Source organism: Hirundo rustica, chromosome 5 (assembly GCF_015227805.2).
Source record: "Hirundo rustica isolate bHirRus1 chromosome 5, bHirRus1.pri.v3, whole genome shotgun sequence".
In the NCBI taxonomy this organism is placed as follows: Eukaryota; Metazoa; Chordata; class Aves; order Passeriformes; family Hirundinidae; genus Hirundo; species Hirundo rustica.
The window spans coordinates 29448275-29475551 of record NC_053454.1 but is presented as its reverse complement, the minus strand read 5'-3'; the positions used below and the strand labels follow the sequence as shown (position 1 = coordinate 29475551).

The window sequence follows — 27277 nt, the reverse complement described above, 5'->3', positions numbered from 1 at the left end:
TGTGCCTCAGAATTAAAAACAGCACAGGAATGACAGTCAAACCCTCCTGGCTCAGGGGCATGAGATGTGCTGGACCACTCACGGGGTCACTCAGAGCCATGGGGCCTTGCTTGTCATCGTGTACATCTCTTTGCTCACTGGGAGCCAGCAGCCTTCATAGCAACTCCTGCAACGTCTTTACATGGAAACAGGAAAACCCCTTAAATTGCAAAGGAACAAACACTGCCTTTACGTTAAGAGGAGAAATGTCTCCTAACGCAGTGTCTATGTTCCCTGTGTGACAACCAGTTTCACAATGGGGCTCCAGAATGTGCACACCCCTGGTTTTTACACTGAAATCCACAGTACAACTGAACTGTATGAATGGACGTTCATGTAGTGGATATGTGAAAACAGCCATGGTGATTATGTGTGGACACAGTGCTGATTTTTCAAAATTGCTGGTACACCATTAATTGGGCCAAATATATGTGATTGTTTTCAAGAATATAGCAATATAAATCAAAGTAGAATCAAGTCACTAAAAGTCAGAAAAATCTGCCTCTACCATCTTCCTTGGTAAATACTTATTAGCTATAGGTACCTGAGAAATTACTTAAAAAGAGGTAATGGGACAGACAGAAAACAGCAACAGAAACTATGAAAAAATAGTTTTCCTAATTTCAAACACAGTACAAAACCACAGCTGGCTCACAGAACAGTGACAGTGTGAGTCAGTCATTACCAACTCCAGGATAAAATTCTATTGCTTCAGTCAAAAACACAACGTGATGCCTTGAGCTACTACGTTGCTTGCAGTCATATATTCCTGTTCCTGAGTTTTGGAACAGGAAACAAAGCAGTGACAGTTCAACATTCAGCCATTCCTGCAGGCATGCCAGCACACTCAGACTGGTGGCCAACACATACCGTCATTTATCTGCTATAGAGCTCCTTCCTCACGCAGGATTTGAAAGTAGTATACCTCTGTATAGGTTTGTAGCCCTGTGGAGCAGAAGATGGAGAAGTGTGCAGATGCAGACAACACGTGAAGGCAGCCAGGGGTAAGCATAAGACAACGGTATCATGAAAATACAAAAAAATGGCTTTAATTGACAAATAGCTAGGAGATAACAGTACAGTACGTGCTATGCAAAATGTTTATCATTTAGCCATTAAGTTCCGAGGCGTCCAGTTTGAAATAGGAATTTGTAAAGGAAAGGGAATCTTCTTACATATTTTTAAATTTGAAAAAGAAAGGGACATAATTAACTAATAAGCAAAAGAAAAGCTTTTTATGTTGGAACATTTTTAATAAGTTTATGGCAATACTCTGACTGACCACTTGATGGCAGCTTAACATATGAGTTTGCTTCCAACTACTAAAACAAAACCAAGGTTTCAGGTCGTGCTACAAAAGTTTAAAAAAGAGAGATTTAATTTGGTAAAGTCTTTAAGACATATAGTTTTCCAAAAGCGTATCTAAAATTTGTATTAAAATTAAAATTTATTGTGCTCCTATAAGAGGTAGTACCTGACCCTCCTCAAGTTTTTAAGTTCAAGGCTAAATCTTTAAATAGGACAAACCTGCTACATACTGACTGATGTTTCAGAACTGCATTTTCATTGGACTTCTGTGACTCTTTCCTCTTAAACAGGTTCACTTCAGTCCGACTATATAACCACAAAATTCCCTTTTCTAAAATACATGGTCCCAGTACCAAATCCTGTAAAGGCCTCAAGATTCTGGGCAAACATAATTAGTGAAACAACTTTTAAAAAGGTAGAATTGCTAAGTGCCAGATGTTAATTGTAAAATTGTACTTCAAATCATAGGCCTAACTGAAACTGTTATTTTTGGATGTTTTTGGAGAGATAATCAGACACTATGTTAATTGGCAGACATTAATTATGGGATACTTAACATTAAAATCAGGCATTTATACTTCATAAAGGGGTTCAGATTTCTCATGGCCAAGATGTCTATCTTGCTACAAAATACTGAGTAAGCTTAAGCTGTTATGATCTCTTATCTGTATAATAAAACCTGACTGAATTTTCATATGGATTCAAAACAGAGTTATTGATAATGAAAAGGTTAGTAATTTGTTAGCTGCGATTTAGCACAAGACAACATCTGAGCCCTCCACACTGTAGGAGCAAGAGAGCAAAGTTTTACTTGTTTTGGACACGTTAAATACTCTGCAATTTTTAACATACAAACAATAGGAAGCAATTAATGACACTTTCCATCAATTTGTTCTGGGAAGATGTTCTTAGGCATTTTCTACTTTCCATTCTAAACCAAGACTGCAGTGGGTGGGGGGTGTTCATTAAGGCAGAATTTTTTGCAGAATTTTTCTTATGAAGGAAAATTTTTGCAGAATTTTTACATTACCCACTCTTGGAAAAAATTGGTTTGTGTGTCACATATGAAAATTTACTGGAAATTGTAATTCCTCTGTTTACTACTGTAATTATCTTGGAATACTACTGCTCAGTGAAGAGAATGTTTTTCACTGAATTACAGGACCAAATCACAATTGTCTCCTATGTAATATAGGAGATGTCTAGTATTTAACTTAAATTAGAATTATAATTTATGAAATATTGTGGTATTCTTCTGAATATTGGCTATTATTTATAGTTCTTTTATAGTCCATTGGAATATTTAATAGTGGTCCAGACAAAAGTAAGATACATACATAAGACTGAGTAGTGCTGTATGATACAGATTATTAAAATTATATATGATTTCTGTCATGCATTTTGTGAAATAGGAAGATGTATTAAATACAAGAATTACTAAGTAAGCAGACTGTTTGCTGGTTAGATTAACATACACTGCACATTTACAATTAGTAAACAATTAAAACATATAGATAAACAGCTTGAAACAATTGTGAAACAATCATCATTACCACACCATAATAAATGGAATTCAGGACCAACAAGGAAATAAGTTTGTTACAAATACAGTGGTTATCCACATTTTATGTTTGATCAAAATATTACAGAAATAACAAGTAAACTATCCGACTCAACAGAAAGTTCTAAAACTACATTTAGGAGGCTAACTAAAATGAACTAAAGTTACAGAAATAACATATTGAAATGAGACTTTAGGAACCATAATACAGTTTAAGATTGATGTCTAAGCTATAAAGCAATACGGTTGTTAGTTAGAACACCATTTTACATTCAGTTAAAAATGTTAACACCTGTCATATCAAGGAAAAAAAAAAAAGGCTGCAAGTAATTCCCTGCCTTCTAGCTTATTATAATTGAATATTAGATACAGGGTTTAATTATTAAAATCAGCTCTGAACTAGAACACAGCAGTGTTCAGCACCACTCCACCAATTTTTATTTGAAAATTAAAACTACCTTCTGCTGCAACTCTTTCCAACTGTCATTATGAGCACTTGGTATTTTATATAATGTTTTAGAAGAGTTGACCTTTAACTAAACTCCTTGAGCTTGAGAGAGACAAATTCTCTGTTCTCTGCAAGCAATAGACATAATTGCTGCTGTTGCTAAAATTCCTAATGGTAATCTATTAATCACACAATACAGAAGAAATGACAGTGTACAGGGGATTTCTCATCTCCTATTTGGTTTGCATATTGTAAAGGTACATCACGACCTCTAACTGTTGCTTTCTAACAAAAAAAAAAAGAAATCAAGAATTTATGAAGGCTTTTATCTTACAGATTGCTTCAGTATTTCTATAAATGTATGCCTCAAAATGTGTGTCATAAAATGTATGTCATAAAAAGTATGTCTTTAAACATATGCACTGCTGGTTTGAAATCTACAGGTGCTACAGATGCTAAAGTAGTGGTAAGTAGCGAAGTCAATTAAGGTAACTGTGAAATTAAGAATCCTTACCCTAAACCCTCGATTGAGTCTGTCTTTCATAATGCCGATAAATTCTTTATAACTCAACTGGTCATCTCTGTCGACATCAAAAATCTTGAACACTGTGTTCACCAAATGTGCTGAGAGCTTCACACCTGTGGCTACATACACAGCACGCTTGAATTCATCTGCATAAGGAGAATGCCAGAAAAAAAAATTAAAAGGGGAATTTAAGGGTACTTTGTGAACAGCATATTATGAAATATAGGTTAACTTTTAACTCATTTCTTCACATTTACATATTCAAAAATAGGAAAAAGTAAAAATTAGGACTGAATTTCACAGTTCTAAACCAAGGAGTCCTTAACTGATATAAAATGACATTGATTAATTGGTGCCAATTATTTTACAAAAAAGGTAACAGTCCATCTACTATACTATGTGCAATAACAAAATTAGAAAATCATATTATAATTAAACCTATGTTACATATATGGCATTTACTTATTTGACACAAAAGAGAACCCAAGAAATAGAGCACAGAGAAAATGATACAATCGCTTGGTAAGGCCACATTAGGTAGGACTATGCTGGTGGTACGGGCTCAGACCCGTGAAGAGGCTACTTGAGGAGAGCCCATAAGTCTGACCACTTTGCAAACTGCTCACCTTGTGCTCCCCAAACATCACAACTGTTTTATTAAGGATTTTAGTAGGTACATAAATGCTGAGTTCTTTTAGTACCCACTTAACTGATTTGTTAAAGATCTGTCTGATCTCTTTGGACCTTCTGACACTGTTTTCTACTCTAGCCTTTGTAGAAGGCCAAGTTTCAAATGCTCACTGTGTAAAGAAATGCCTTTGCTTTCTTTAATCTGATCTCTCATTGGTGTCATCAAGTACCTCTTAACTCCTGTATTGTAGGATTTGATGGACAATTATTCTGCCTTCAATTGTACACCACATACATGACTTTGCACGATGTCTCTTATGAGATGACCAAGCCTTTTCCTCTCAAAGCTGAATTCCTAGCATTTTTAGCCTTTTACTGGAAACATTAAAACTACAAACTAGGAAATACAAAACATTTTTGCATTTTTTTCAGCAGTTCTATATGGATATCAATGGATTTTTATAACAAAACAGATACTTACCTTGACCGATGGAACGACTTGCAAAATTATACATTTGCATTGCAATTGTAAAGTCTTCTAGATTGTTCAAGAATTGAAAAAATGATCTAAATTCTTCAAATGTGATACCCTAAAAACCAGGAGAACAATATGCACTGTAAATTATCAGTAGTAATAACAACTGAATAAACAAACTTTGTAATTATATACATCTACTTCATTTAAGAACAGATACCATATCCATTTAAAAAAAAAAAAGGTTTGTAGTAAAAGTCAATAAAGCAGAGAACTGGAGGTTCTTGAGGAGGAATGCAGTATGTCTTTCCTCTCTGTGACTGCAACAAGCCAGCAATTCTCACCAGAGCTGTTGAAAATACTGTTTCATTGCTGAGGGCAATTTTTAAGAATTCCAGGATAATTACAATACAATAGTCAATACTGAGAATAAAAAAGTCTAGGTTTGGATGAACATTGGACTATGCTTACTACCAAAAACCTGCAAACCACTATATGTGAGTGTGTGTGCTCATATAAACAAATACATTGAATGGATTCATAAATATATGTTATGGTCTACCTTAAGCCTGTACTTTAGGGTGAAATTTTTAAATGTCTAGATTTATACACCCAAGTCTCTTCAGCTGAGAGTTTGCAAGTACTGCAGGGTTTGTCCAGCTTTTTAAAAAAATCAATTGTATTTTGACCAGACTTTAGAATATCTTCTGTGAAAGTTTCACTGAAAGTGTTCTTGTTAAAAGAGTTTATCTTCGTTCCTTGTAATATTTTTCTGCTCCTCTCTCATCTTAGAGATTGAAAGACCTGATAAACTATCTAAATCAGTTCTGAAAGAGACCTGAAAATAAGACTTTGAACTAAGCCAGAACCATTGCCTATATCGAATTCCCACTGGTCTCGGCCATTCTGAATATGGAAGGGCATTCTTTGTCAAACCTTGACTTCCCTGGGCTCCTTTAACTATAATTCCTGACTATTTTTACATTTGCTTTTTTCTTTTATTCTATTTAAGTACATGTCTCTGAAAATATACTTGGAGGCAATAGTAAGACCTGTAAGCCTTTCTGTTCTAACTAAAACATTGATTTATGTCTCTCCTCAAACATATACAGTCTTTATAGTATGGTGGAACACAGAAAATGTTGGAGTCCAGGGCGTTCCTTTGGGTGCCCTGGAGGGTCAGAGACCTGGACAGGGGGGTCTGGGACCCTGGCCCAGAGCCCAGAGGGACACTGGCTTTGATCCCAGTCCATGGGAAGGACTTCCTGCACTGCGGGAAGGATTGCAAGCCACAAGAGTGTGAAAGATAGTAGTTTAGCTTATCACAGGGTGAGAAAACTGTAGGTTCGGGTTTTTAGTATGGAAGTGAATGGGAGCAAGATGGAGGATTTGGGGCGTTGTCTCCTGCTTCTTCTTTCTTCTTCCCTCACTCCATTTTCTGCAGTGACAGTGGCACAAAGTAGTTTAAAGAGACTGGGTCAACACAGAGATGATCTTTTTAGTGTAAGTGATAGGTATTGGCAAATAATGATAAATAAAGAACACGTAGCAATTAGTATAAAAGATAGCAACAGCCCAGTCTGGGGGGAGTCGAGGAGTCACCAGATGCCCCGGCAGCTGCACAGACCTTTGTTGGGCACTGAGAAAATTGTAAGATAAGAAACAATAAACAAAGCATGCAACCTTGAAAAAACAGAACCTGAAGACTCCGTTTCTTGCGTCTGGCTCAGAGCTTTGCAGAAGGCAAAAAGACTCTAAAACCACCTGAATCTCGGAACCAAAAACCGAGAAGAAAACATGCAAATACAGGTTTGTGCCAGAGGAGAAGATGGCAGAGGTTGGATGCTAACCCATATGAAACAGCAAGCACTGTGGAAAATGTGGAGAGCAGCAGAATATTGTTATAACTGAAGAATTTAATAGGTCTCCACACACTTGAGATGTAAACCCCTGTTTAAGTGATCCTACTTAACCACTAGCTAAGATTTATAAACTCTTTGGAGAGCGTGGCCTATCTCCATCATGAACTGCTTTTCTCAACAAGCAGGTCCTTCACAACTGGGAGGAAACCCTCATAGTAGAACCACCACCTTATTTAATTTTTTAGCTTAAAAAATTTAATATTATCAATACTCTCTTTTTGTTTCATTGCATTTGACACTATTAGTTTATGTGTCCAAGTTCTAGTTCTTGCACTGTGTTTAGACTGAAAACTCTATGACACTGGAATAACTGCCATGCATTTGTGAAATTCCTAGATCAGTGAAGCTTCATTTCTCAGCCAGGAGCCTCAGGCATTATGGCAAAACAGATATCATAGAGAACATCCACCAAAGTCTTGAGCTCACATTTTTATGTTCACAAATCCTTAATGTGCCCCAATTTGCCTGTAAAAATTCTGATTGCAAAAAATAAGTGTAAGAGGTCAGGCTACTGCAAAAATCTTGTTTCTGTCCATGACTTTTGCCTTTCCTAATAAACTGTCTCTTTCTCATTTCTCTTTTCTGGCTTTTAACTTTCCAATTCTCTCCCTGATCCTCCTGGTAGGGGAGTGAGCAAATGGCTGTGTGGGGCTTGGTCAATGGCTGGGGTTAAACCACGAGAAAAAAAAAGAAAGCTAATTTTTTTTATTTATATGTACAGGTTATATTTTAATACAGAAAAGAAAACTCAGATTAATGTACCAATGCATAGACTTTCTTCAGGAGCTGATACCTGTAGTAATTAATTATGCCAGGTTACATGAATCACTGTTTGGCACCTAGTTAGTAAAAGAAGAAAAACATCCTGTGAGCAGGCAGCATGCCAGCTGAACATATTAACATGATTACAGTGTGACAAAAGATCATCATGCTTTAGGGCTTCTTCATAGAGCGCCATGAAAGATTAATATTGCCAAATGTGAGAGTATGGGTCTCGACTAATTTTTCTTCTAAATGGAATCCTCTGGTTAGTATTAGTATTGCAGCATATCACTATCATGAATTAAAGAGCAAGTTTTATAATTTTCAAATTATAGTGCTACGACAAGAGTCAAGAAAAGTGACAGTTGAACAACATACGAACAATGGCAGTAAGAGGCAAAGTACTATTCTTAAAAGCCTGTGGCCAGCATAAGAGATGAAGTGAAAGCACATTTACCAAGCCAATAATACAAATTTATGAAAAACAGCAATGTCTTGTTTCACTTAATGGAGGTATAGCATATGACATACAGATATATAGCACCCATCCAGTGCCAGGACATTCTCAGAACACAGCATAAAAGCAAAGTTGTAAATGAGTGATAAAGCTTTCTACATCGAAGCTTTCCTTAACTGATGGTCCCACCAGAGATCAAGAAGAGGAAACTGCAGTGGAATACTTGCTATGACACTGGAAGACTTAGAGATTAACTTCAAAGACTACTGCCTTGTGTTCAAAAGAACTGTATATTTACTTAAATTCACCTTTGACATTCAAAGTATTTCTCTGTAACTATAATGGTAGTTATTTTTCAGTTTCCCAAGTGCTACTTACATTATTATTTCTATACAAGACCCAAAGTGAATGGTGGTGTGGGGGTTTTTTGCTTGTTTTTTTTTTTTTTTTTTTTTTTTTTTTTTTTTTTTTTTTTGTTTGTTTGTTTGTTTGTTTTTTGTTTTTGAGATTTCCATCTGGAACCATTTGGTTATGGCAGTTCTGTTGCATTGTCCTGGCTCTGAATATTGAAAGCTGCACAGGCTTTTTAAAGCAGTTTGATCTGAGCACCTCAGTGCCTAGACCAGGAACTTGGAAAGAGTGACTGAGCAGGAGCTCTGATCCCAATCCTACCACATCATCTGACACTTAATCTGGTCAAAAGAGACAGCCCTGCTTTCCCAGCTATATTTAACACTCAGTGGTCCTAACTGCTGTACAATCCCAGGAGGAATCAGATAATCCAGATATTTGAACAGCAAACTGTTGATTTTTAGAGTGTGCTTCTATCAAGTCAGTTGACTGATCTTACTGTGAAGATGGAAATTACAATGTCATTTCTCAAATAAAAACAAAACCCAAATAAACTGTTCAAACTGATTTATTATTTTTCATTGCAAGCTCTGCTGTCAATGCTATTAAACGATATAGCTATTGAAAGAGTTAGATTTCTAGGACAGATTAATCTATGCTTCTTCTGAAAACACACATAGAAGTAGTATGTCCAAAACATCCCTTGTTTGAAGTGCTACTTTTAATGTTATCCTGTAGATTATCACTGAGGCATAGTTGCTACTACGTTTCTCTCAGATACATTTCTGACAACATATTTGTTGTTAAACAAGTTAAGGACTATCTACCTCCTGACCTTTACTTTATATTATCATTTCTGTCTCTTCAGCCATTAAAAAACCTACACACCCAACAATAATTACAAGATATCCACTAATAAAACTATAAAACAATGACATAAAATGTAACATTATTTCTGAGGAAATGCTACTCCAGAGGCAGTGCAAAGAAGAAAAAGAAAGAAAGAAAGAAAGAAAGAAAGAAAGAAAGAAAGAAAGAAAGAAAGAAAGAAAGAAAGAAAGAAAGAAAGAAAGAAAGAAACTTTTTGTAAATAATTAATTGCTAGAAATTTTTTCATTTTAATGTCTTATGTTTTTTTCAATTGAACTTGTTCTATCTGTTACTTTCTATCTAAACTTCAACAATACTATGAGCTAAATCCTATGGAATATAATTCTATGCTATTTACTCTTTTACTTTTTATTCAGCAAGTAATTTGAAAAACCAGGCATGCAGTTTATGATCAGAAATAAATCCTGGTGTAAAGTAATTCAGTCCAAGAAAGCGAATGTTTTCATCTTAGTGACACTGGGATTGCATGCTGTGGCCCACTGCTAAACAATTACCTTTTCTTCAGGAATACTGCAGCGCATGTTTTCCAGATAACTTGATGTATTTTCCACATTTGTATACCTCAAGAGAATATGGGCAAAGTCTTCCTCACTGATGGTGTTCATCCCATTAGAGTAGGAAAGGAATTCTATCTCCAGAACCTCAGTTTGCAGGTTATCCATAAATCTAAAGCAAAAACAAAACATGAAGAAATTGTAATACTTTATATTTCTACTGTTCATGTCCTTAAAAGACTCATAGAATATGAGCCAAATAATGTTACACAAATTAGTTCTCTTTTTGCAGCACTGATGCTAAATTTGGTAAGTCCCTTATCTATATTGACGTATTTTCATGTCGATGCAACATTCTTAACACAATGAAATGTGTTAATAAGGATTAAAATTACTTGACACTTATGTTTGTAATCTAATTTTAGTTTGTGTTTGCCCCATTTTCTTCTTCAGTGGGTCACAGATCTTTATTTGTATATGCTTAATTCAAAATTCCATCATGGTACTAAATTAATTCCCAAAATGTATTCCCCGTGTCGTTGCTTAGAGTTTGAAATTTAACCTTGTCTTTTTAACAAGCTGAGTATGGTAAGTGCTTGCAGTCTTTCAATCTAACCCTTTTTGAGAAATACTTCACTATTTGCATGATATTTCTATAAACTCTTCCCAACTTAACAACACATTTAGAATATTCTGGACACCTAATGTAAAAACAGCTACCTATGAAGAGGAAAAGTAAATTCCCTGATTCTGTGTGATGCCCTACACCCACAGCCAAGGGTGTAATTAGCTCCCTGGTCACAGTAGTGCACTGGGAGCTCATGTTCATGTCATTGTCAACCACAACCTATAACATTTTAACTAGATGCCTTTTGTAAAACTATCTTCTTTCCTGTTTCCTACTTTGAAATGATGTCATTATTTCACTTAATGATACAGTTTCTATATTAAGTATAATACTGAATACTTTTCAGGACTTCTCATTTAAGGCAAAATATTTTGCAAACTTCTGACTGATTGGAATACACAGTTAAGTGATAATGATAAAGACAATAGATATTAGGAGTATTTACTAAGGAAGCAGTAACTAAACGTATCTCTCCCAATTATGCAGACACATACAGTTTTATGGTTCTGTTTTTATGGTACTCTCCCTGTATTTTAAAATCCCATATTTACTGGCACAATAGCTAAGCCAATATCTTCCACTGTGTTTTAACTTTTACCCAAAGTAGCGTATTTTAATGTGCCAAAATTATTATCTTCAGAAAAATTTTGCATTCAAATATGTCCCTCAGTGCAGGGATGCACAATTTTTTTTTTTTTTTTTTTTTAAAGCACTGACAAACAGGGGAAAAGATATAAATAATTCAAAACCAAGAAAGAAGTTCCTACCTATCAATAAGGACATGGCTGGGGTATAACCTTTCCACCCAAAACTAACTAAACGCACAAGTGCTAACAAAATTTGCAAATGCGTCAGCATTGGAAGAGGACTTTTTATTGTTGGGACATTTATTGTTTTATTTTGCTCTTTGTGTATGTAACACACACAAAGGGAACATATACCATTATAAACATACCTGCATAATCTATGTGTATAATAACATAGTACACATTAATTAGAACAACTATACCAATACTTTTTACAAGGAATTAATGAAGTTGAGACTCACCTATAAAAATCTTCAAAGTTCAGTTCAGCTTTCCCTTTCTTGCCAAAGAAGTGTACAAGCAGTGTAGTATCTGACAGTGAACTTGAAATATCATCAGCACGCTTAAATATTAGAAAAAAAAATATTAAAAGCTATGATTGGATCAGATACAGAAGTATTTCTATTAAAAGAAGTTTTTCTATTAAAAAGAGTTTGTATTTTATGTTTATAGTCTTAAAAAAGATTTTAGTATTGAATCCATTACATTAAGTTTGTCATGCATTTTTCACACAAAAATAGCAGTAGCTGTTAGTTGCATTTAGTAGAAAGTAGTTAAACCAACAGAATGATATAATGGAAGCTTCAATGAAGGTTGAAAAACAAAACAAAAGGTATGAAAAACAAAACCAGAAACTTGTGAAGAAAAAAAGAATTCTTATCATTCAAGGTAAACCTTAAAACTTAACTCCCTTTGTACACAATCTCTTTTCCCTTCTACTATGAAACTACAAAGAAATTAAAGGACCTTAGTTCATATACTCTTATTCTATATTTCAAAAGTAAGTACGGGATTGTGTTCCAAAATCACATCAAGCTAGGTGTAGTTTACATGATTCTTTTCTCTAAGTGGCAGATAGCTACATCTTAAATGTTATTGCCCAAACACATTTAAAACACCAGAATTACAAAATATTTTGAAATAATGAAATAATATTTGGATTACTTCTCTTAAGGATGTTCCTCATCTACCGGGTTGTGGTCTCTGTGCAGGACTGGAATCTCTGAATATGTATTAATACATTTTCCTTAATAAACAACAAAAAGATTTTGAAGGCCACAATAAGAAGAGAAAGCCAACTAATTTTGACCATTCATAATATCAAAAGTTGTAAACAGGAATCCAAACAGATGCAACTATCATCTGTGTATAGTGACTGCATAACATTCCACTTTTTTTACTACATATTCAATGCCCTTAACTATTGTATATATGCATTGATTTTACTTCTTTGAAAAAGAAGCTCCCAATACACTGAAGAGCCAGAAGAATAATTCAGCAATATAAGGGTCTTGAATAAGCCACAGGAGTCCAGCATGACACTGCCCTCCTGGCAGTAACATGCTTCTGCCAACATTTGAAATTTAAAAAGTAATATATTTAGTCTCCTTACAGCACCTGCTTAGGGATTACCTCCCATCCAAGCTCTCATTTTTCTTACAAAAACTTTATGAAAAGCAAAGAGTAGGAGAGCAGTCTCTGCCTTCCTAGGCAAGCTACCACCCTTTAGGAAGTTTGCCTGCTGACTCTAGTGTTACAGTATAAAACAAGGCACAATACAGAAACCTAGCAAATATTTGGAGATGTAACAGTAACACTTTATCACCTTAATGATACATTATAAACCCGTGGGATCTACCATAGGTATAGAAAACTGTTTATACCAGCTCTATAAAGATCTGTATGTATAAACCTGCAAGCCACACTCAGAGTCCTTTAAAGTCTGACTCTTATTTCTTCACTGAGAGGCTTTAATTTTGTAACAGACAAAGAAACTCTAAGTGAAGAAACCAGGAAAAAAATTTGAACAGTATGCAATAGTTCAACATCATGATAAGCCATGTACCATGAAAAAGCATTTCACATCTACATTCCCTAAGATATAGTATATTATTTTCAAATTTACAAACTGACTTGTAAAAAAATGCAAAGTGCAATATTCATTAAGAATATTTATGTATCAACAACAAGGGAAAATACAAGGCAGTAACAATACAACTCCCTTCCTTTCAACATTCAATCTAAAGAAATGAGAGAGACTTTTCTGTTCTTTAGTAGAATCAGTTTAGGATTCTCAAGATTGTATTTCATGTACTCTAGCTTTCTCTTTATTCTCATATTCTTCTCCAGGGAGAAATAAGATGACATAGTGTATTTGGAGGTAGAGATATTTCATGCCCTTCAATTAAGACAGCTTTGCTCTTCAAGTGAGCAAACTAATTCAGAAAAGTAATCGCTATTTGTCTTTTAATATTGTTATCGTTCAGTACAGGACAGAATATACTGAAATGCAGATACCTTGATTTCTTATGTCTTTTAAGCAATTAAATCCCTAAGCACATTCAAACAATTTCCCTCAAGTACACTGAAAAGATATCAAATGTTAAATTACAGCCTTTCATCTTGCAAAAACATTTCAAAACCTTAGACTTAGGTTGCATTCACCCATATCTAAAGAACCGTTTTAAAAAAAATACAATCTGTAAGTCTTTTCACAATTCCCACTTGGTTGGCCTCATTAAATGAAAAAAACCCAAACAAGAAACTCAACCCAGTATGTTTCCCTGAAGAACTCAAGGCAACTGAAAACTATTCCCGTGCTCCTTCTGAACTGATAGCATTAAATAAATTCTCTCTTTCATGCAGTAAAGGATAAAACCAGAAGCCTTAATCATTTAAAGTCATTATTCATTTCTCATGATAAAATTACTTTTATTTATTTTAGATCAGTGAAAATTAAATTACCTCCCCTGTTTCCATGTATACAAATATGAGCCTCAATTTTGATCAAATGTATTTTGCAGTCATTTAAATGAGAATAAAATCCTTCTCATTTCTCTTTACCTTTACACTAACTGGAATACAAATGCAGGTACAGTGACAGACTGAAGACAAGTGTTTCAATCACCTTATTGACTTGATATGTTATGGCAGTATCTTTTCCTTTCTATTTTCTAACCAGAAGTGCATAAAGCCCATTTATTTTGTATCCTGCAAAATTAGTTTCAAGTTCTTGATTAACAAGGATTGACTAAAAGTAGGAAATGCTTATGAGCATTGATTGTACTTTTACCAACGTATTTCAACAATTATGTATTTTATGATTTGATTTAATAAGAGCTTTCTTGCTGCAAACTCTTGATTCTTCCAGCAGTGATAACCAACCTACTGATTTCCAGTTTCACTCAGTAATTTAAGAATAAACCCCAAAACTGAACTGTGATAACTGCCATATTCCAACAAGACAGTAGAATTGCTAATTATTAAGAACAGAAACAGTATTATACAGTGTCCTAGAAAAAAGTAATTGTGATAGATAACTTTACTCTCTGAAGAGACCTTTTGATTCCCCATAGCAACAAACCTTATTTACTCTCCTTTTCAACTTACATATAGCCTTCTCAAAAGCCTATGAAACAACACAGACCCCAGTATCACCTTGCTGTATGCCACTTTCTTACTATAAATAGCTATATTATTCAAGTTCAAGAGTACCTGGGAGAGATAAGAATATGGATGAAAGCCAGCTGGCCTAAACCAAGCAAGATAAAGACAATTACAGTGAGAAGTGGGAAATTGCCAGTGGAAAAAATGCAGAGCATGATTTTTCTTCATAAAATGATTTACAAGTGAGCAGACAGGCCTTTTATACACTTTACAGAGAATTTAAATCACTACTGAGTATAGCTGCTATTAAGCTTCAATTACAGTACAGTTACAGATATTAGTCTGAGGCACTGGATATTAAAAACCACTCTCTCTTCAAATTAAACACGTGTAGAGATTACCAAACTTAAGTCCATCCATACTTGGGACTAAATTCATGCCAACTAAGTGTACATTAAGATGACATTTCATTCAGAAAACTCAATACCCCAAGCTTCTTGAATAAACAGTGAAATGAGAAGCCTTCTCTCCCCTCCATGTCTCCTTATCTGACTAGACAAGAACACTGATAGTCTGGATTTTAAAACTTTGTGGAATAAATTAGGATTAATAACTGGACTATCAATTCAGATGCTCATCAATGTAGAAGCATGGGAATATGGGCTGGGTATACTGCTTTACTGCAAGATTGCTATGTATATGTTATTACTATAGATAATGCTATAAATATTGTTATAAAATTCAATTCTGTAACACTACATTTTCTTGTGTTCAAGGGCAAATGAACACAAGCTGAGAGAAATACAGAAAAGGCTTATTTGATACGTAGGAAATGTAGCTTCTACCTTAAAAGAAAAATCAAATACCTTGTTTGGCCAATAATTAAAATTCAAATAAAATTCAACAGAAGACTATGACTGCATTTATAAACACAACCATGAGTAAGAAGATTAACACTAAAGAAGAAAAAGCCCTATGAAAATTAATGAACAACTAACTGACTGATATAAAGGAACTATGAGTAAATTTAGCATGGAAATCAGAAATAAGGCCATCAAAGTCCTCAGGTTATTCAATAGCTCCTGCAGAGGAACAGAAGGGACAAAACACTAATTACTTTTAATGTGAAGCACACACTGCTTCCAAACCAAGGAAAAAGACTGTTTTACTCTGGAGGTCAGTTTTGGTTCCTTGTTCTTTTCTCATTATGTTCCTGCTTAGGAAGCATGGCACTGAGACCAGAGTCAGTGGGGAGTCACTGTATGTTTTTAATGCCATTACCAGCAGGGCAATCACTCTCACTGTTTGGGGCACAAAAACCAAAAATGATCTAGTTTTCTGACCCTCTGAAATGAAAAATACCAAGAAATATCTTACTCAATTATCTAGAAGTGATTATAAAACAAGAATTATTAGAATTTGCAGCATTATGGAAATTAATTTTACAGCTCAATGGTATTTCTAGACCTCCCTAACTATCATGTAACATTAAAAAAGATGGACCAATATTTTGGTTACCTTAAAACACTCCTGGTTTTCTCCAATAATTAAATCTTTGCATTATACTTTGTGTGAAGATTGGCTCTAATAATATACATAAAAAGCACATTAAGGACATAAATATTAAAACCTTAAAGGGCTATAACTCTCAATAAAGTTGTCATTTTACTGGAGCACACCTAAATGACCAAGGTTTCCTGAATTACTTCTCTAACTGTGAAATGCCATGACTATTACTGTTAGAAAATGCTTCTTACAGGGAGGATTGAAGAGAACTTCACCTTCCAACTCAATCTTCAATTATCACATTGTATAGAACCAAATGCATTTGATCTGATAACTTTCAGGTTCAAAACAAAAAAGTAATTAAAAGGAAAAGAAGAAACAAGGTGCATAATATAAGAAAACAATCAGAACAGAATAAATCAAATAGCAGTCTGTTTATGGACCAGAGACCAGAGAGGTTGTTTTATACCTCCGCAAGGTCTGAAAAGAGTGCTTGGCTTGTGCTACGTCTCAAAGTATCCCAATAGCTTCTGGGGACAAGGTCCTCTCCTTCTGTTTTAAGAACCTGCAGTTTCAAGAAGCACAATTGTTTGAAAAACAACAATAGAACAACCATTTATAAACTCTAAAATCTTTTCTAACTGACCTTCAAAAGCAGGGCTCGGTTCTCTTGTTTCTAAACAGTGACATTTTAACAAGTTACGTGACACTTTGTAAATGAAAGGAACACTGGTCTATTACAGCTATGTGCTTAATGATCCTGGCTGCACCTAAAGTATCACCAGACTCCATCTTCTCAAACAAAATCAATTCAAGAAAGCAGAAGTGAAGTATTTACTAAAAGTACATGTCAAAATGGCCATTTAAACTCAGCATTTTGCCACTGTTTTTTCCATCAATTTTGTTTTTCTAGATAATATTAATTTATATACTTATTAAAATTGGTTAAAATAAAAATATCACCATAAAACTACTTACATAAAATAATTTAATCTAATATTTATGATAACATCACTGCACAAACAAAGAAAGGCAAAACCCAAACCTAGTAAGTTCAACTGCAACATACTTATCAGAAAAACTGTCCACGTCTGATGATCAAACTTACCTTGTCATCTGAATGAACACCACATTCTTTCATGCATACAATTCTATAATTATCTATTTTAAATATTCAATGAATTTGTTCTCTTACTGGAGTTACTTTAGTAAATTGAATTAGTACTTCTGGACGTGCACATTTTATTTCCCTTACATGCATTATATCATCGTTTTACCATGTTCTGGTTGGCATTTGGCCAATGAAAGCACTCATGCAGTACATGCCAAGACACAAATGCAGTATGCACCAGAACATGACTTGAAAGAATTAACCTATGCAAATGAAAACACTAAAATATTTAACCCATTTAAAACATCACCATATGCTTTTTATGGTGTATGGACCTCAACACATTTAAAAAAAGTTAGAACTGATCGGTAAGATGAAGTGAGGAGAAGGGTCTCATGCATGAGACAGCATGTTGGACTATCCCAGACATTTTAGGCTTGCATCTCCTTGGAACCTGCGTATCTTCAACTCCTCAGGACACCAAGGGAAACAAAAAGCTGCTACACTTCTTGTTTCAGTAGGAGAAATCAAACCCCAAAATATCAGTTTTTGGAGATGAAGGATTTTTTGAATTCCTTGAGTCTCCTTTGTATGGAGATCTCCATTCAGAGAGTAGGAGGGCAAAAAACATGGCACACACTTGGGCATTATCTTGATAAACTGCTTGGACATGGCTGGAGCCCAGAAGATTTTTTTACTGAAGCTGAAAATTATGTGAGTAGAATGCCTAACAAGTTTGGTTTCAGTATGAAACAGGAGGAAGCCATGGGAATATGGTGATCACTGGCAATCAACAAGTTTTGCTACAGTAAAGCTTGATCTGAAATCTATTAAATCATAAGGCCTTGCACATTCTACTGCATTTTTCTCACATCATTGCAGTATGCACATCATGTCAACTGCACATTTTAGTTCATTCAACAGACTTCCTTCCTGCAAATTGCTCAAATTGTAGGTGCCAACTTCACAAGAAATAAATCTGTGCATTTCTGTGAACAATTATATAAATAAACAAAATTTAAAACGGTAATTTCACTAGTCATGTAATTCTCCTGGATTCCATCCCCTCACTTGGAATATCACAATAATGCCAAAACAATACGAATTCTTCTATTTAAACATCAAATCAGTCTGTTTTTTAAAAAAACTGTTTTACTTCTGCCATGATCCAGAAATTAATCAGGTCATGATGAAGACATTAAAAAAAACCGCAGAAGATCTCTTGCTGCTTCTCTTTTTCACCCCTCAAAAATGATTGAAATTTACTGTCACCTATGTAATATAGGGAATATTTTCTGTAAAATACTTTCCTAGTTCAGCACTGAAAGTTCTTACGTATTTTTTTTTGTAGGTGAAGCATAAAAATAGGAAAGCTCTCTTCAGGTTTGTTTTTGGGGGGCAACAAAGAGGTGAAGGATTCAATTGACTTAATTATTCACACTATACACAAGGAAACAAAGAGATGGATCAAATGCCTCATGCAGGATGACAATTTGTCTATAGTTTATTGAAATGTATTTTTGTACTTTCCCTTAAAAAATACTGTTTCCTCCATTTTATATAAATAGAGAGCAACCTTTCCTACTGAGAGGCTTGCATGTTCAGCATGCATGCAACAATCTTTTATGCAAGTCAAGATTCGTCACATTTTTACTGATTAGCAGAAATAATTTACTTGATGAAAAAGATAAATACAATAAATTTCCTTATAGCATGTTATTTCATCTCACTGGTGAGGACTGCATCAATTGAAAATAATTATAGTACATACACTGTTAGTAGGAGTATGATATCCATAAAGTTGAAGACGCTGACATACAGCAAAAATGGGCCAAGCCAAGTATCACATGTCAGAATGAAGACGAAAGAAGGGGGAAAAAAAGACAACAGAATAGGTTAAGACAAGCAAACCTTTACTTTATATACTATTAGTCTTTCTGTTTATTCGTTTTCAAAATGATAGTGAAGAAAAAAAAGGTTTATTTTCAGCCTTACTCTTCAAATTTTCAAGAGAGAAGTACAGATTTTTAGAGATTACCCTCAGGACTTGTGTGCCATTTTGCAGTCTTTATGTTCTCCAAAAGATCTTTAGGTATAAGTTTCCTTTGTTCAAAATAAACAGTCTGTGAGAGATTCAACAACTGACCTACAGTTTTGAAAAGTTATAGGTCTCTCTGGGTGGGAAGAAAAAACCCCTTTTTTTCTCAGGGAAAGTTTCAAAAGTATTAATTCTTGGAAATCATACCTCCTGTGGTTTCAGGGACAAAAACTGAGACTGAGCATTGATATTGGCAAAGGTGTAATGGACACTGAGAAGCTCTGCTGAGATGTCAAAATGGATCTTATAATAAGGATTTTTTTCCATAAATATGCAAATTGCAAATGAGCTTTTTTTTCCTGCTCTCTGCTTGACAGAGATTTACCTGATACTTACTTTTCCAACAGTAAATGAAGTACCTGTTACTCTTGCCATCCCTTAGACAAATCACCACAGACTCATTTATTTCTGACTTACCTTTTTTATTTATTTGCATGAAATGCAAATTTGACATTATGTGACTACCCAACATTCCACAAAAATCTATTCAGATTAATATATTTTGCATTGGTAGTAAGCATTACTTAGTAGGAAATTTAAGAAAGTTGTAACATTTCATAATCTATTTTAAAACTACCGTGTGGATAACGAGCACCAGGATCAGTAGGTCTACATGAACAGCTTCAGTTAGTTCTGAAAGCAAGTGTATAACTTGGTCTTCCCACTGAGATGTCTCTCTGTTATAGACAGTAACACTGGGTCATTACCATTCACTTTTCCCTAGATTTCTAAACTCCAAATGGAATCAATGCTACTGCCATAATATATACTACAGTATTTAAACACTGTTTTTTTCCTTCATATAAACCACTTAGTCTTTTTTTCCCAGTAACTGTAGTTTAGGCTAAATACTCCTTTTTTCTACATATAAAGTTATGCATATTCTTTTAACAATATGAATTTAGTGTTCAAGAAAAGTGATCAGTGAAATATATACACACATAATTTTGTGTTACATCAAAAAAGCGCCAACAAACTATCAGATGCAACTTTTCTGATTTTACTTACCAGCATTGCACGTTTTTCTTCATCTCCTCTTTTTTCTCTCTTCTCGTTTTTTTTCCTGAAGATCTCTTGGAGCTAAAACCAAACCATTTTGTTCATATTTAGTGTTCAGACTGCTTTCACATACATAACAATATCCTTCATCATAAGGAACATTACAAACAGTATTAAAATGCAGTTTTTCACTGAAATATCAGAGTTTCAATGATGCTTTATTGTTCATACTCATGCCTTCATGTTCCTTCTGTGACTTAAACCATCACACAGAAAGGGGAAAAGGAAATCTTTTTTTACCCATAAAGTAAGGGTAACAATTCTAATTGGGAGCACAATACTAAGAACGTCCTATTGAGCCAATCTGGCCAATATAAAAAGGGGAAGTTCCACCCTTTTTCACCACCTCAAGGCACATCCCTTCTTGTCAGGTTCTAATTTGTATCTGTATGGTTATGTAGTCAGCTGGATCAATGTTTTTTTCATATTAGTTTCCAACCTGATCAGTTCTTACTCCTGCTGGCACAAGGGAGGGGTAGAAACACCTGGTGGAGGTGAAACATTCCCCTTCAGCAGCAACAAACTACTGCTGAAGAGTAATTTATCAAGTACCCTTTCTTTTCAAGTCTGTTCAAAGAATACCTTCAGGTCTCATAAAATACCCCTTTCACAACTATCTCAACATGAAGAGCTTTAAACATGACTTCTGAGAAAACCTTAAATACAAGATTTCAAACATACAGATTCTTAAGCATATTTATTTTTGCAATGCCTTCAGAGTAAGAACTAGATTGTACTTATCTTTCTTTGCAAGTATCTGTTTTATTTACATGTTTTTATTTACAGTAATACCAATTAATGTTCCCAAACCATTAGCAAAAGGTCTCACAGTGTTTAGCAAGAGAGAGAAATATTAACTATGATACCATCTAGGTCTCTACTAGAACTTCAGCTTTTAAAAAAACTGGATGTTAAAATATCATACTGTCACGTGCAGCATTTGTTATCCTCTAAGTGGGCTGGAAAAGGAATAAACCCTGCTCTGAGAAACTTGTCCTATCTAGAATATGGTATTTTCAGAACCAAACACCTTGGCATACAGACACAATTGTGGCAGTCCTTTCAAAAGTGCAATTTTAGCTACCAGAAGTCTGGTAACGCCTGATAATGTAATGGCATGTGCACAAAGCTCCACAAAGACAGGAATGTGAAACATAAAGTGTGTGTGATAGATTTTGCAAGGAAATTTTCCAAACTAAATTTTAGGGTATCTTTATTTCAGAGAAGACAGACGACTAAGACAAAGGGATCAGCAAGCTTTACTGCAGGGGTATGACAACACTGAAATGAAAGAATTCAATGTTTAGTGATTAAGTTGCAAACACATTTATAAAAAACATTTTATAAATTCCCAAAATTAACTACTGAGTTCTGGAATTTCCTGTAAGACAAATACAGACCAGAACATTTTACGTATGAAAATACCTATTTTTGAATATAGGATAAATTTACAGACCTTGGCAGATTTTTTTCAATCTTTTTTCCAAACCTACAGGCACAAGTTACTCTAAGTTATGCCAAGAAAAGGGTCATGATAGGATAGAGTACTACAACATTGTTCTGAGTTTGCAACCCAGGACAATGCAAAGAAAAAAGTTAAATGAACAGAGAGAAACAGAAAGAAAATCCCTTGTGAAAAGTGAAGTGACAAGCCATCAAGCAGGAGAGAAGAGTGGCAGTAATTGAAAAACCAAAAAAGATCAGTAGAAAGCAAGGCATCCTTGGATTTATTTCCCCTACCACAGAGGCAAAAGGAGTAGGATTCTGTTGCATGCATTATTAAAGCCCTTGCTAAACTTCTGGAAATGGATCTTTTGTTCAGAAAGAGTGCTATAGGATACCAGTGAGTGAAAAAAAGTGAATGCAAGAAGGGTCTAGGAGTACTTTCATAGGAACATTGTTTGAAACAGGATCATGAGATTGACTGCTGAAGATCTCCAGTAACAAGGCAACACAATCCTTCTGTTCCCTGACCTCCCCCTATGACACAAGCAAAGAGGAAAGCACAAACACCATGAAATTAGTTTACAAAACAATACAGCTGTTATCAGAAAAATTAATTATTTTTCAGCTCTTCACTACACATACGGTTTTCCTCAAGAATCACATAACATATGATCCCTAAACAAAGCTCTTCAAAGTCTCTTTATTTGTAAAAATGAATATAATTTACTACCAATTTTGAGATAGCTGCCTGTAATTGATGGATAAATATTTTGCAAATGTTGAGGTAGTTCAAATGGCAACTTTTGAACAGTCTCCTTCTTTCATGCACACAGGATATGATACATCATATTCAAGCAAGGTGAGTGAAGATGCCAAATGTATGTTCTGGGGCCAGTTCCATCACAGCCACACTATCACTGAATCAACTTCTATTTTCATATTTGCTTTTATTACACAAAAATCTATCTACCTATCTATTTTAGTCTTTTTCACTTCAGATCTAACATTCTAACTTAAGGGTTCTGATCTAATTTTTGAAGGATCACTGACAACTAATGAAGCAGAGTTGCACTCAAATTTAATCTATACAAATTTGTTAAATACAATCATAGGTAGGGGACAGTGTATCTAATATTTGAAAATTCTACTTTTTTTCTTTTATCCACCAAGCCTGCTAACAAAAAAAAAGAATAAGGAGAAACTTTAGTCAGGGATCATGACAGAGAAAAAATTCATACCAGGATGTGAGCAGGACTATAAAAACTTAGTTAGAAAAAAAGATGCAATATCCATAGTTAAATATTGTCCTTGTTTCCCACTTTACATGCTTATTTTATTTAATTTTTAGCATCAGTTTCTGAAAGACAAAGCCTCTTGCTTCAATTTCCTCCCATTTAGCTATTGTAATGGAAGCCCTTTTTTTGTTTTAGAACAAACTTGTCAGTCTATTCCACCATTCTATTCTGTTTAACTGAATCATGAAAGCAAGCATGCTTTTTCTTCTTCCTCTATTTTTTCCTTTTGTTAATTAATCCAATGTTTGCTGGTTTGTTCCTCCAAGTGGAGGAGATGCTTATTAAAAACTAGCACATACAAGGATGTGTACATTTAATAACAGAATACAAAAAAATGACCAGCATGCCACAATTTGCAAGTGGTGTCACCTTCCAAAGTAAATTTGGAATTTAAGCAGACATCTGTTCTGCTTAAGCCATGTCACCAGAACAAGCCCCCAGACCTCAGATCTCAGTTCCCTGAAAAGGAGAATTGGGGGAAGTTCAACATGTTAAGGACAGTTTCATCCACATTTCTATTTTCTTAAGGTTAGCATAGTTTATTTGAACCAATTAAGAAACCACACACAGGAAACTAGGGCGTCTCTATTTTAAATAAATTGGGCTCAGACACTTAAATACATTCTATGTGTCTGTTTCATTCTTTGTATTTTGCTCCATCTTTTTCAGTAAGGCACTGGGCTTTTTCCTCATGTGTGCTCACTGTATTTTAGAAGCTCAACTGCACAAAAATACATGAAGATAAAATGTATGTCTTTTACACATCTTTTTCCCCAACATCTGATTCAGTTGTTATAAATGTTTTAATCATTGTATTAATCATCTGTACTTGTTCAGTAGAAAATTGAGGCCTTGTGTAGTCTTCAGAAAGCTTGTCTACACCATTAACCACAAATTTTTAAATGTTAATTTCTAAAGAAACGTTAAAACCTATCTTCACCATAACTAAGTGCTTCAGTGTTATCCCAGGCAGCTGCTGCCTATGGACACTAACAATTTAGAGATCTCTGGTTTATGCTGCACTTTTTTTAACATAAAGCCACACAGATACTGTAAACTCGGGAGCCCTAACTTTGAGTGGTCAATTTTCTGCATAAATCTACAACAGCCCTCTTGTTAGTGCAAAGATCATTCTCCTGAAATTGGTGCATCCTATTACCTGAAAACTTATTAAGTATTCAAATTTTACGATGAAATTATCAGATTTATCATGATAAAAATGAATATACAGTGGATGATTTAAGATTTTTCAAAGATTTTCCCTCAAGTGCCAAATTATTTTTAATTTTCAAATCTCAACAACCTGTGAATTTTTCTTTCAAAGTCTGGGCTTTTTAGAACTGTTTAGATTTCTAACCTGAAAAATATACTCTGCTTAAATACTTAATAAAATGAATTTATAGAACTGCTTTTTCTAAGCAGTAAACAGAGTAAAGCTCTAACTTGAAAAATACTGTAATTTAAATTAGTAATGTAACTAAACCTTGGATGCAACCAAACTATTGCCAAGTTCTAGGTATCCTGCCATCTGTTCAAAAGCAGGTGGAAATCATTCAGGCCAAAGTCAATTTCACTTGTAGGAATATTCTCCTTAAAAAGAACTCACTAAACCCCAGCTCAGCAAATTGCTTCAGCATATGGATTTATGGGCTAAACTAGATATATGTACAGTATGTTTTACTTCATTACAAATCTTGTCCAAAACAGATGATAGTGTCACATTAGGTCAGTCAATAGTTTCATGTCACTTGTGATTACCAGCAGAATGAATGGCCAAGTGTGGTGGTCTCCCAGCAAAAGATTCTTTTACAAGTCCTTTCATCATTGAAGTAGTTAAATAACTCTGGTAACCATTAAAACATTTCTATTACTTTAATATCCTATCTCTGACTACAGTAGCAATTAAAAGATCCAGAATAAAAACTAGAATTAAGCTCCAAAAGTAATTACATACTACACTCCTGTGCACTCTAAGAAGGAGCTTCTATTTTCAGTTTATGGTAACTATTTATATTAAATAACGCAAATAAACAACTAGATTCAGTGAAGAATAGCTAGCAATGTAGATAGTATTCTCATGACTACTGACATCATCACATTAGTTTCAAGGTTACATCAAAAACTGCAAATATACATACCACTAAGAATTCCTTTTTGTCCACCATTTCGTTGCCATCAGTATCAAACATGTTGAAAGCAATTCGAAAACCTGCATGTGGCTCTGACAAAAAAATGCCAAACATTCAATTATTTATTTCCTTGGAAGGAAAGCAAGTATAATACTCTAAGAAATGATTTGCTGTCCCTTCATAAAAGCCAGAACCTCAGCTAATTTAAATCAGGATATCTGTGTACATAATAAATGCAAATTGTAACATCTGTAAAACAGTATAACCCACATTATTCAAACAGAAGGCATGCTTACAAAAGTAAAAATAGAACATGAAATATTCAAGAATAATATCTCATAAAAGAGTGTTAGTTCATGGGTAGAGTCTCTTTTATATTACAAACAGATATATAGAAAATACATTTTCTATGAAAACACAGTGTTCTAGAAGACACTTTAGAAGATTTTTGAAAAAAAGGTACAGGATGCAACTTCTGGTCCAAGTAAATGTTATACTGAAAGACATTCAATATTTTCTTGTTTAAATGCTTAGAGCCATTGAAATTTGAGATCAGGTTAGAACTTTAAATTATTTCTGAAAAATGGCAACTTTAAAGGTAACTGTGAGTAAAGCCTTTAGGCAACATTTTGGGGATACCCACTGATTTGCAATATGAATGAACTATGGCCAAAAGTTAATTCAGATAACAAAAAAATGATGGAAGAATCATTGATCCTGTATTGGAAGACACGAAGGGTTCTGGGTCAATTCCAGCTCTGAGTCATAATAGGAATCTAGTTCATGTCCAAAAAACCCCACTAATGAATCTGATAGAAATTATCTAATTACATATAAGTGAAAAACAAGTTAAATTCTTTGCTACTTCCCAGGATACACCTCTTAAAATATAAAAAAGTTCTGTATCAGGCTTAACTTACTCTAAGTTATTTTACTTCAATTTAATGGGACAGAAGAATAATTTTTCAATTTTGTTAGTGTTTCTGACATAAATACTTTATATGTTACCATTGACTCTTTGATTTTATCCATAATGCACTAATTGGTGAAACAAACCAGCAATAATGTTTATCTTTCTGTTCTCCCTATATTCAGAGTCCCTTACAAACTTTAGCAAATTTAGCTATAAATTTTCTATGAATTTCAAACAAGAAAATAAATTTAAGCTCTTAACTGGGGTTTAGCTGAAGCGTATGGCACAGCTTCCTCAACAGCCCCTAAAAGGTTCTCTATATAATAATGCATTTAAATAAAGCATAACACAAGATTCCAGAAGGGCAGAAGAGGTTCAGAGGGACATAAAGATGTATGGTATAGTTGTTCTATATGCAGGCATGAAAAGTGTAATTTAACACACAACACATTCAGAGCTTTGAAATTGTAAGAAATCTTTTAGACTTCTTCTCCAAAAATACTTACTTGTTAAAATACATAAAAGGAATAAATATTCTGTGTAAGAAATCACACCTGAAGACAAAAAAAAAAAAATTATGTTAGTTTCACCTTGTCTTCACATCCTAAACTTGAAAACACTAAATCTAGATATAAGGAGAATTTTTGTACATGTGCATATGCATATTCATACTTGTATGCATGTAACTATTCAGCCTGTTCAATAATTTATTTGTCTACAATATTCATCTATGGCTTGGGGCTTTTTGTTTGGGTTTGTATTTTAGGGGAGGAGTACATTAAACATAGCAAGTAAATTGACAGTCAGTGGAGCACAGCTCATTAAAAAGAATCTGGACAGACTCTTAAAAGCTAATAGAATGATTTATTTAATTTCCTTCCAAAAACCCCACCTGTATTTCATGATAATACTCTTTAACATTATGAAAACATTTGAGAAAATTATTAGTGCTTCCTCCTGATACACACCATTTGAATACAGTTCTTGACTTTACTAAGTGTATTGTGAGTGTATGTGCTATATTAACTGAAAACT

General features: G+C 34.3%; 1 protein-coding gene across 4 annotated transcripts in view; it reads right to left on the bottom strand.

Moving 5' to 3' along the window:
• Nucleotides 1-27277, bottom strand: part of MICU3 (mitochondrial calcium uptake family member 3) — a 53750-nt gene that overhangs the window by 6567 nt on the left and 19906 nt on the right. The window contains exons 5-14 of one of the 4 annotated variants that reach the window (XM_040064457.2): nucleotides 26749-26796; nucleotides 25339-25421; nucleotides 20409-20480; nucleotides 19074-19112; nucleotides 16661-16756; nucleotides 11541-11641; nucleotides 9865-10036; nucleotides 4994-5102; nucleotides 3871-4028; nucleotides 910-984 (exon numbers count right to left, since the gene is read on the bottom strand). In XM_040064457.2, coding sequence (XP_039920391.2) covers nucleotides 916-984; nucleotides 3871-4028; nucleotides 4994-5102; nucleotides 9865-10036; nucleotides 11541-11641; nucleotides 16661-16756; nucleotides 19074-19112; nucleotides 20409-20480; nucleotides 25339-25421; nucleotides 26749-26796 — 947 coding nt within the window. In that variant the 3' untranslated portion in view covers nucleotides 910-915. The remainder of the gene's footprint in view (nucleotides 1-909; nucleotides 985-3870; nucleotides 4029-4993; nucleotides 5103-9864; nucleotides 10037-11540; nucleotides 11642-16660; nucleotides 16757-19073; nucleotides 19113-20408; nucleotides 20481-25338; nucleotides 25422-26748; nucleotides 26797-27277) is intronic. The other 3 variants (XM_058420645.1, XM_058420644.1, XM_058420646.1) reach the window with 3 other exon arrangements.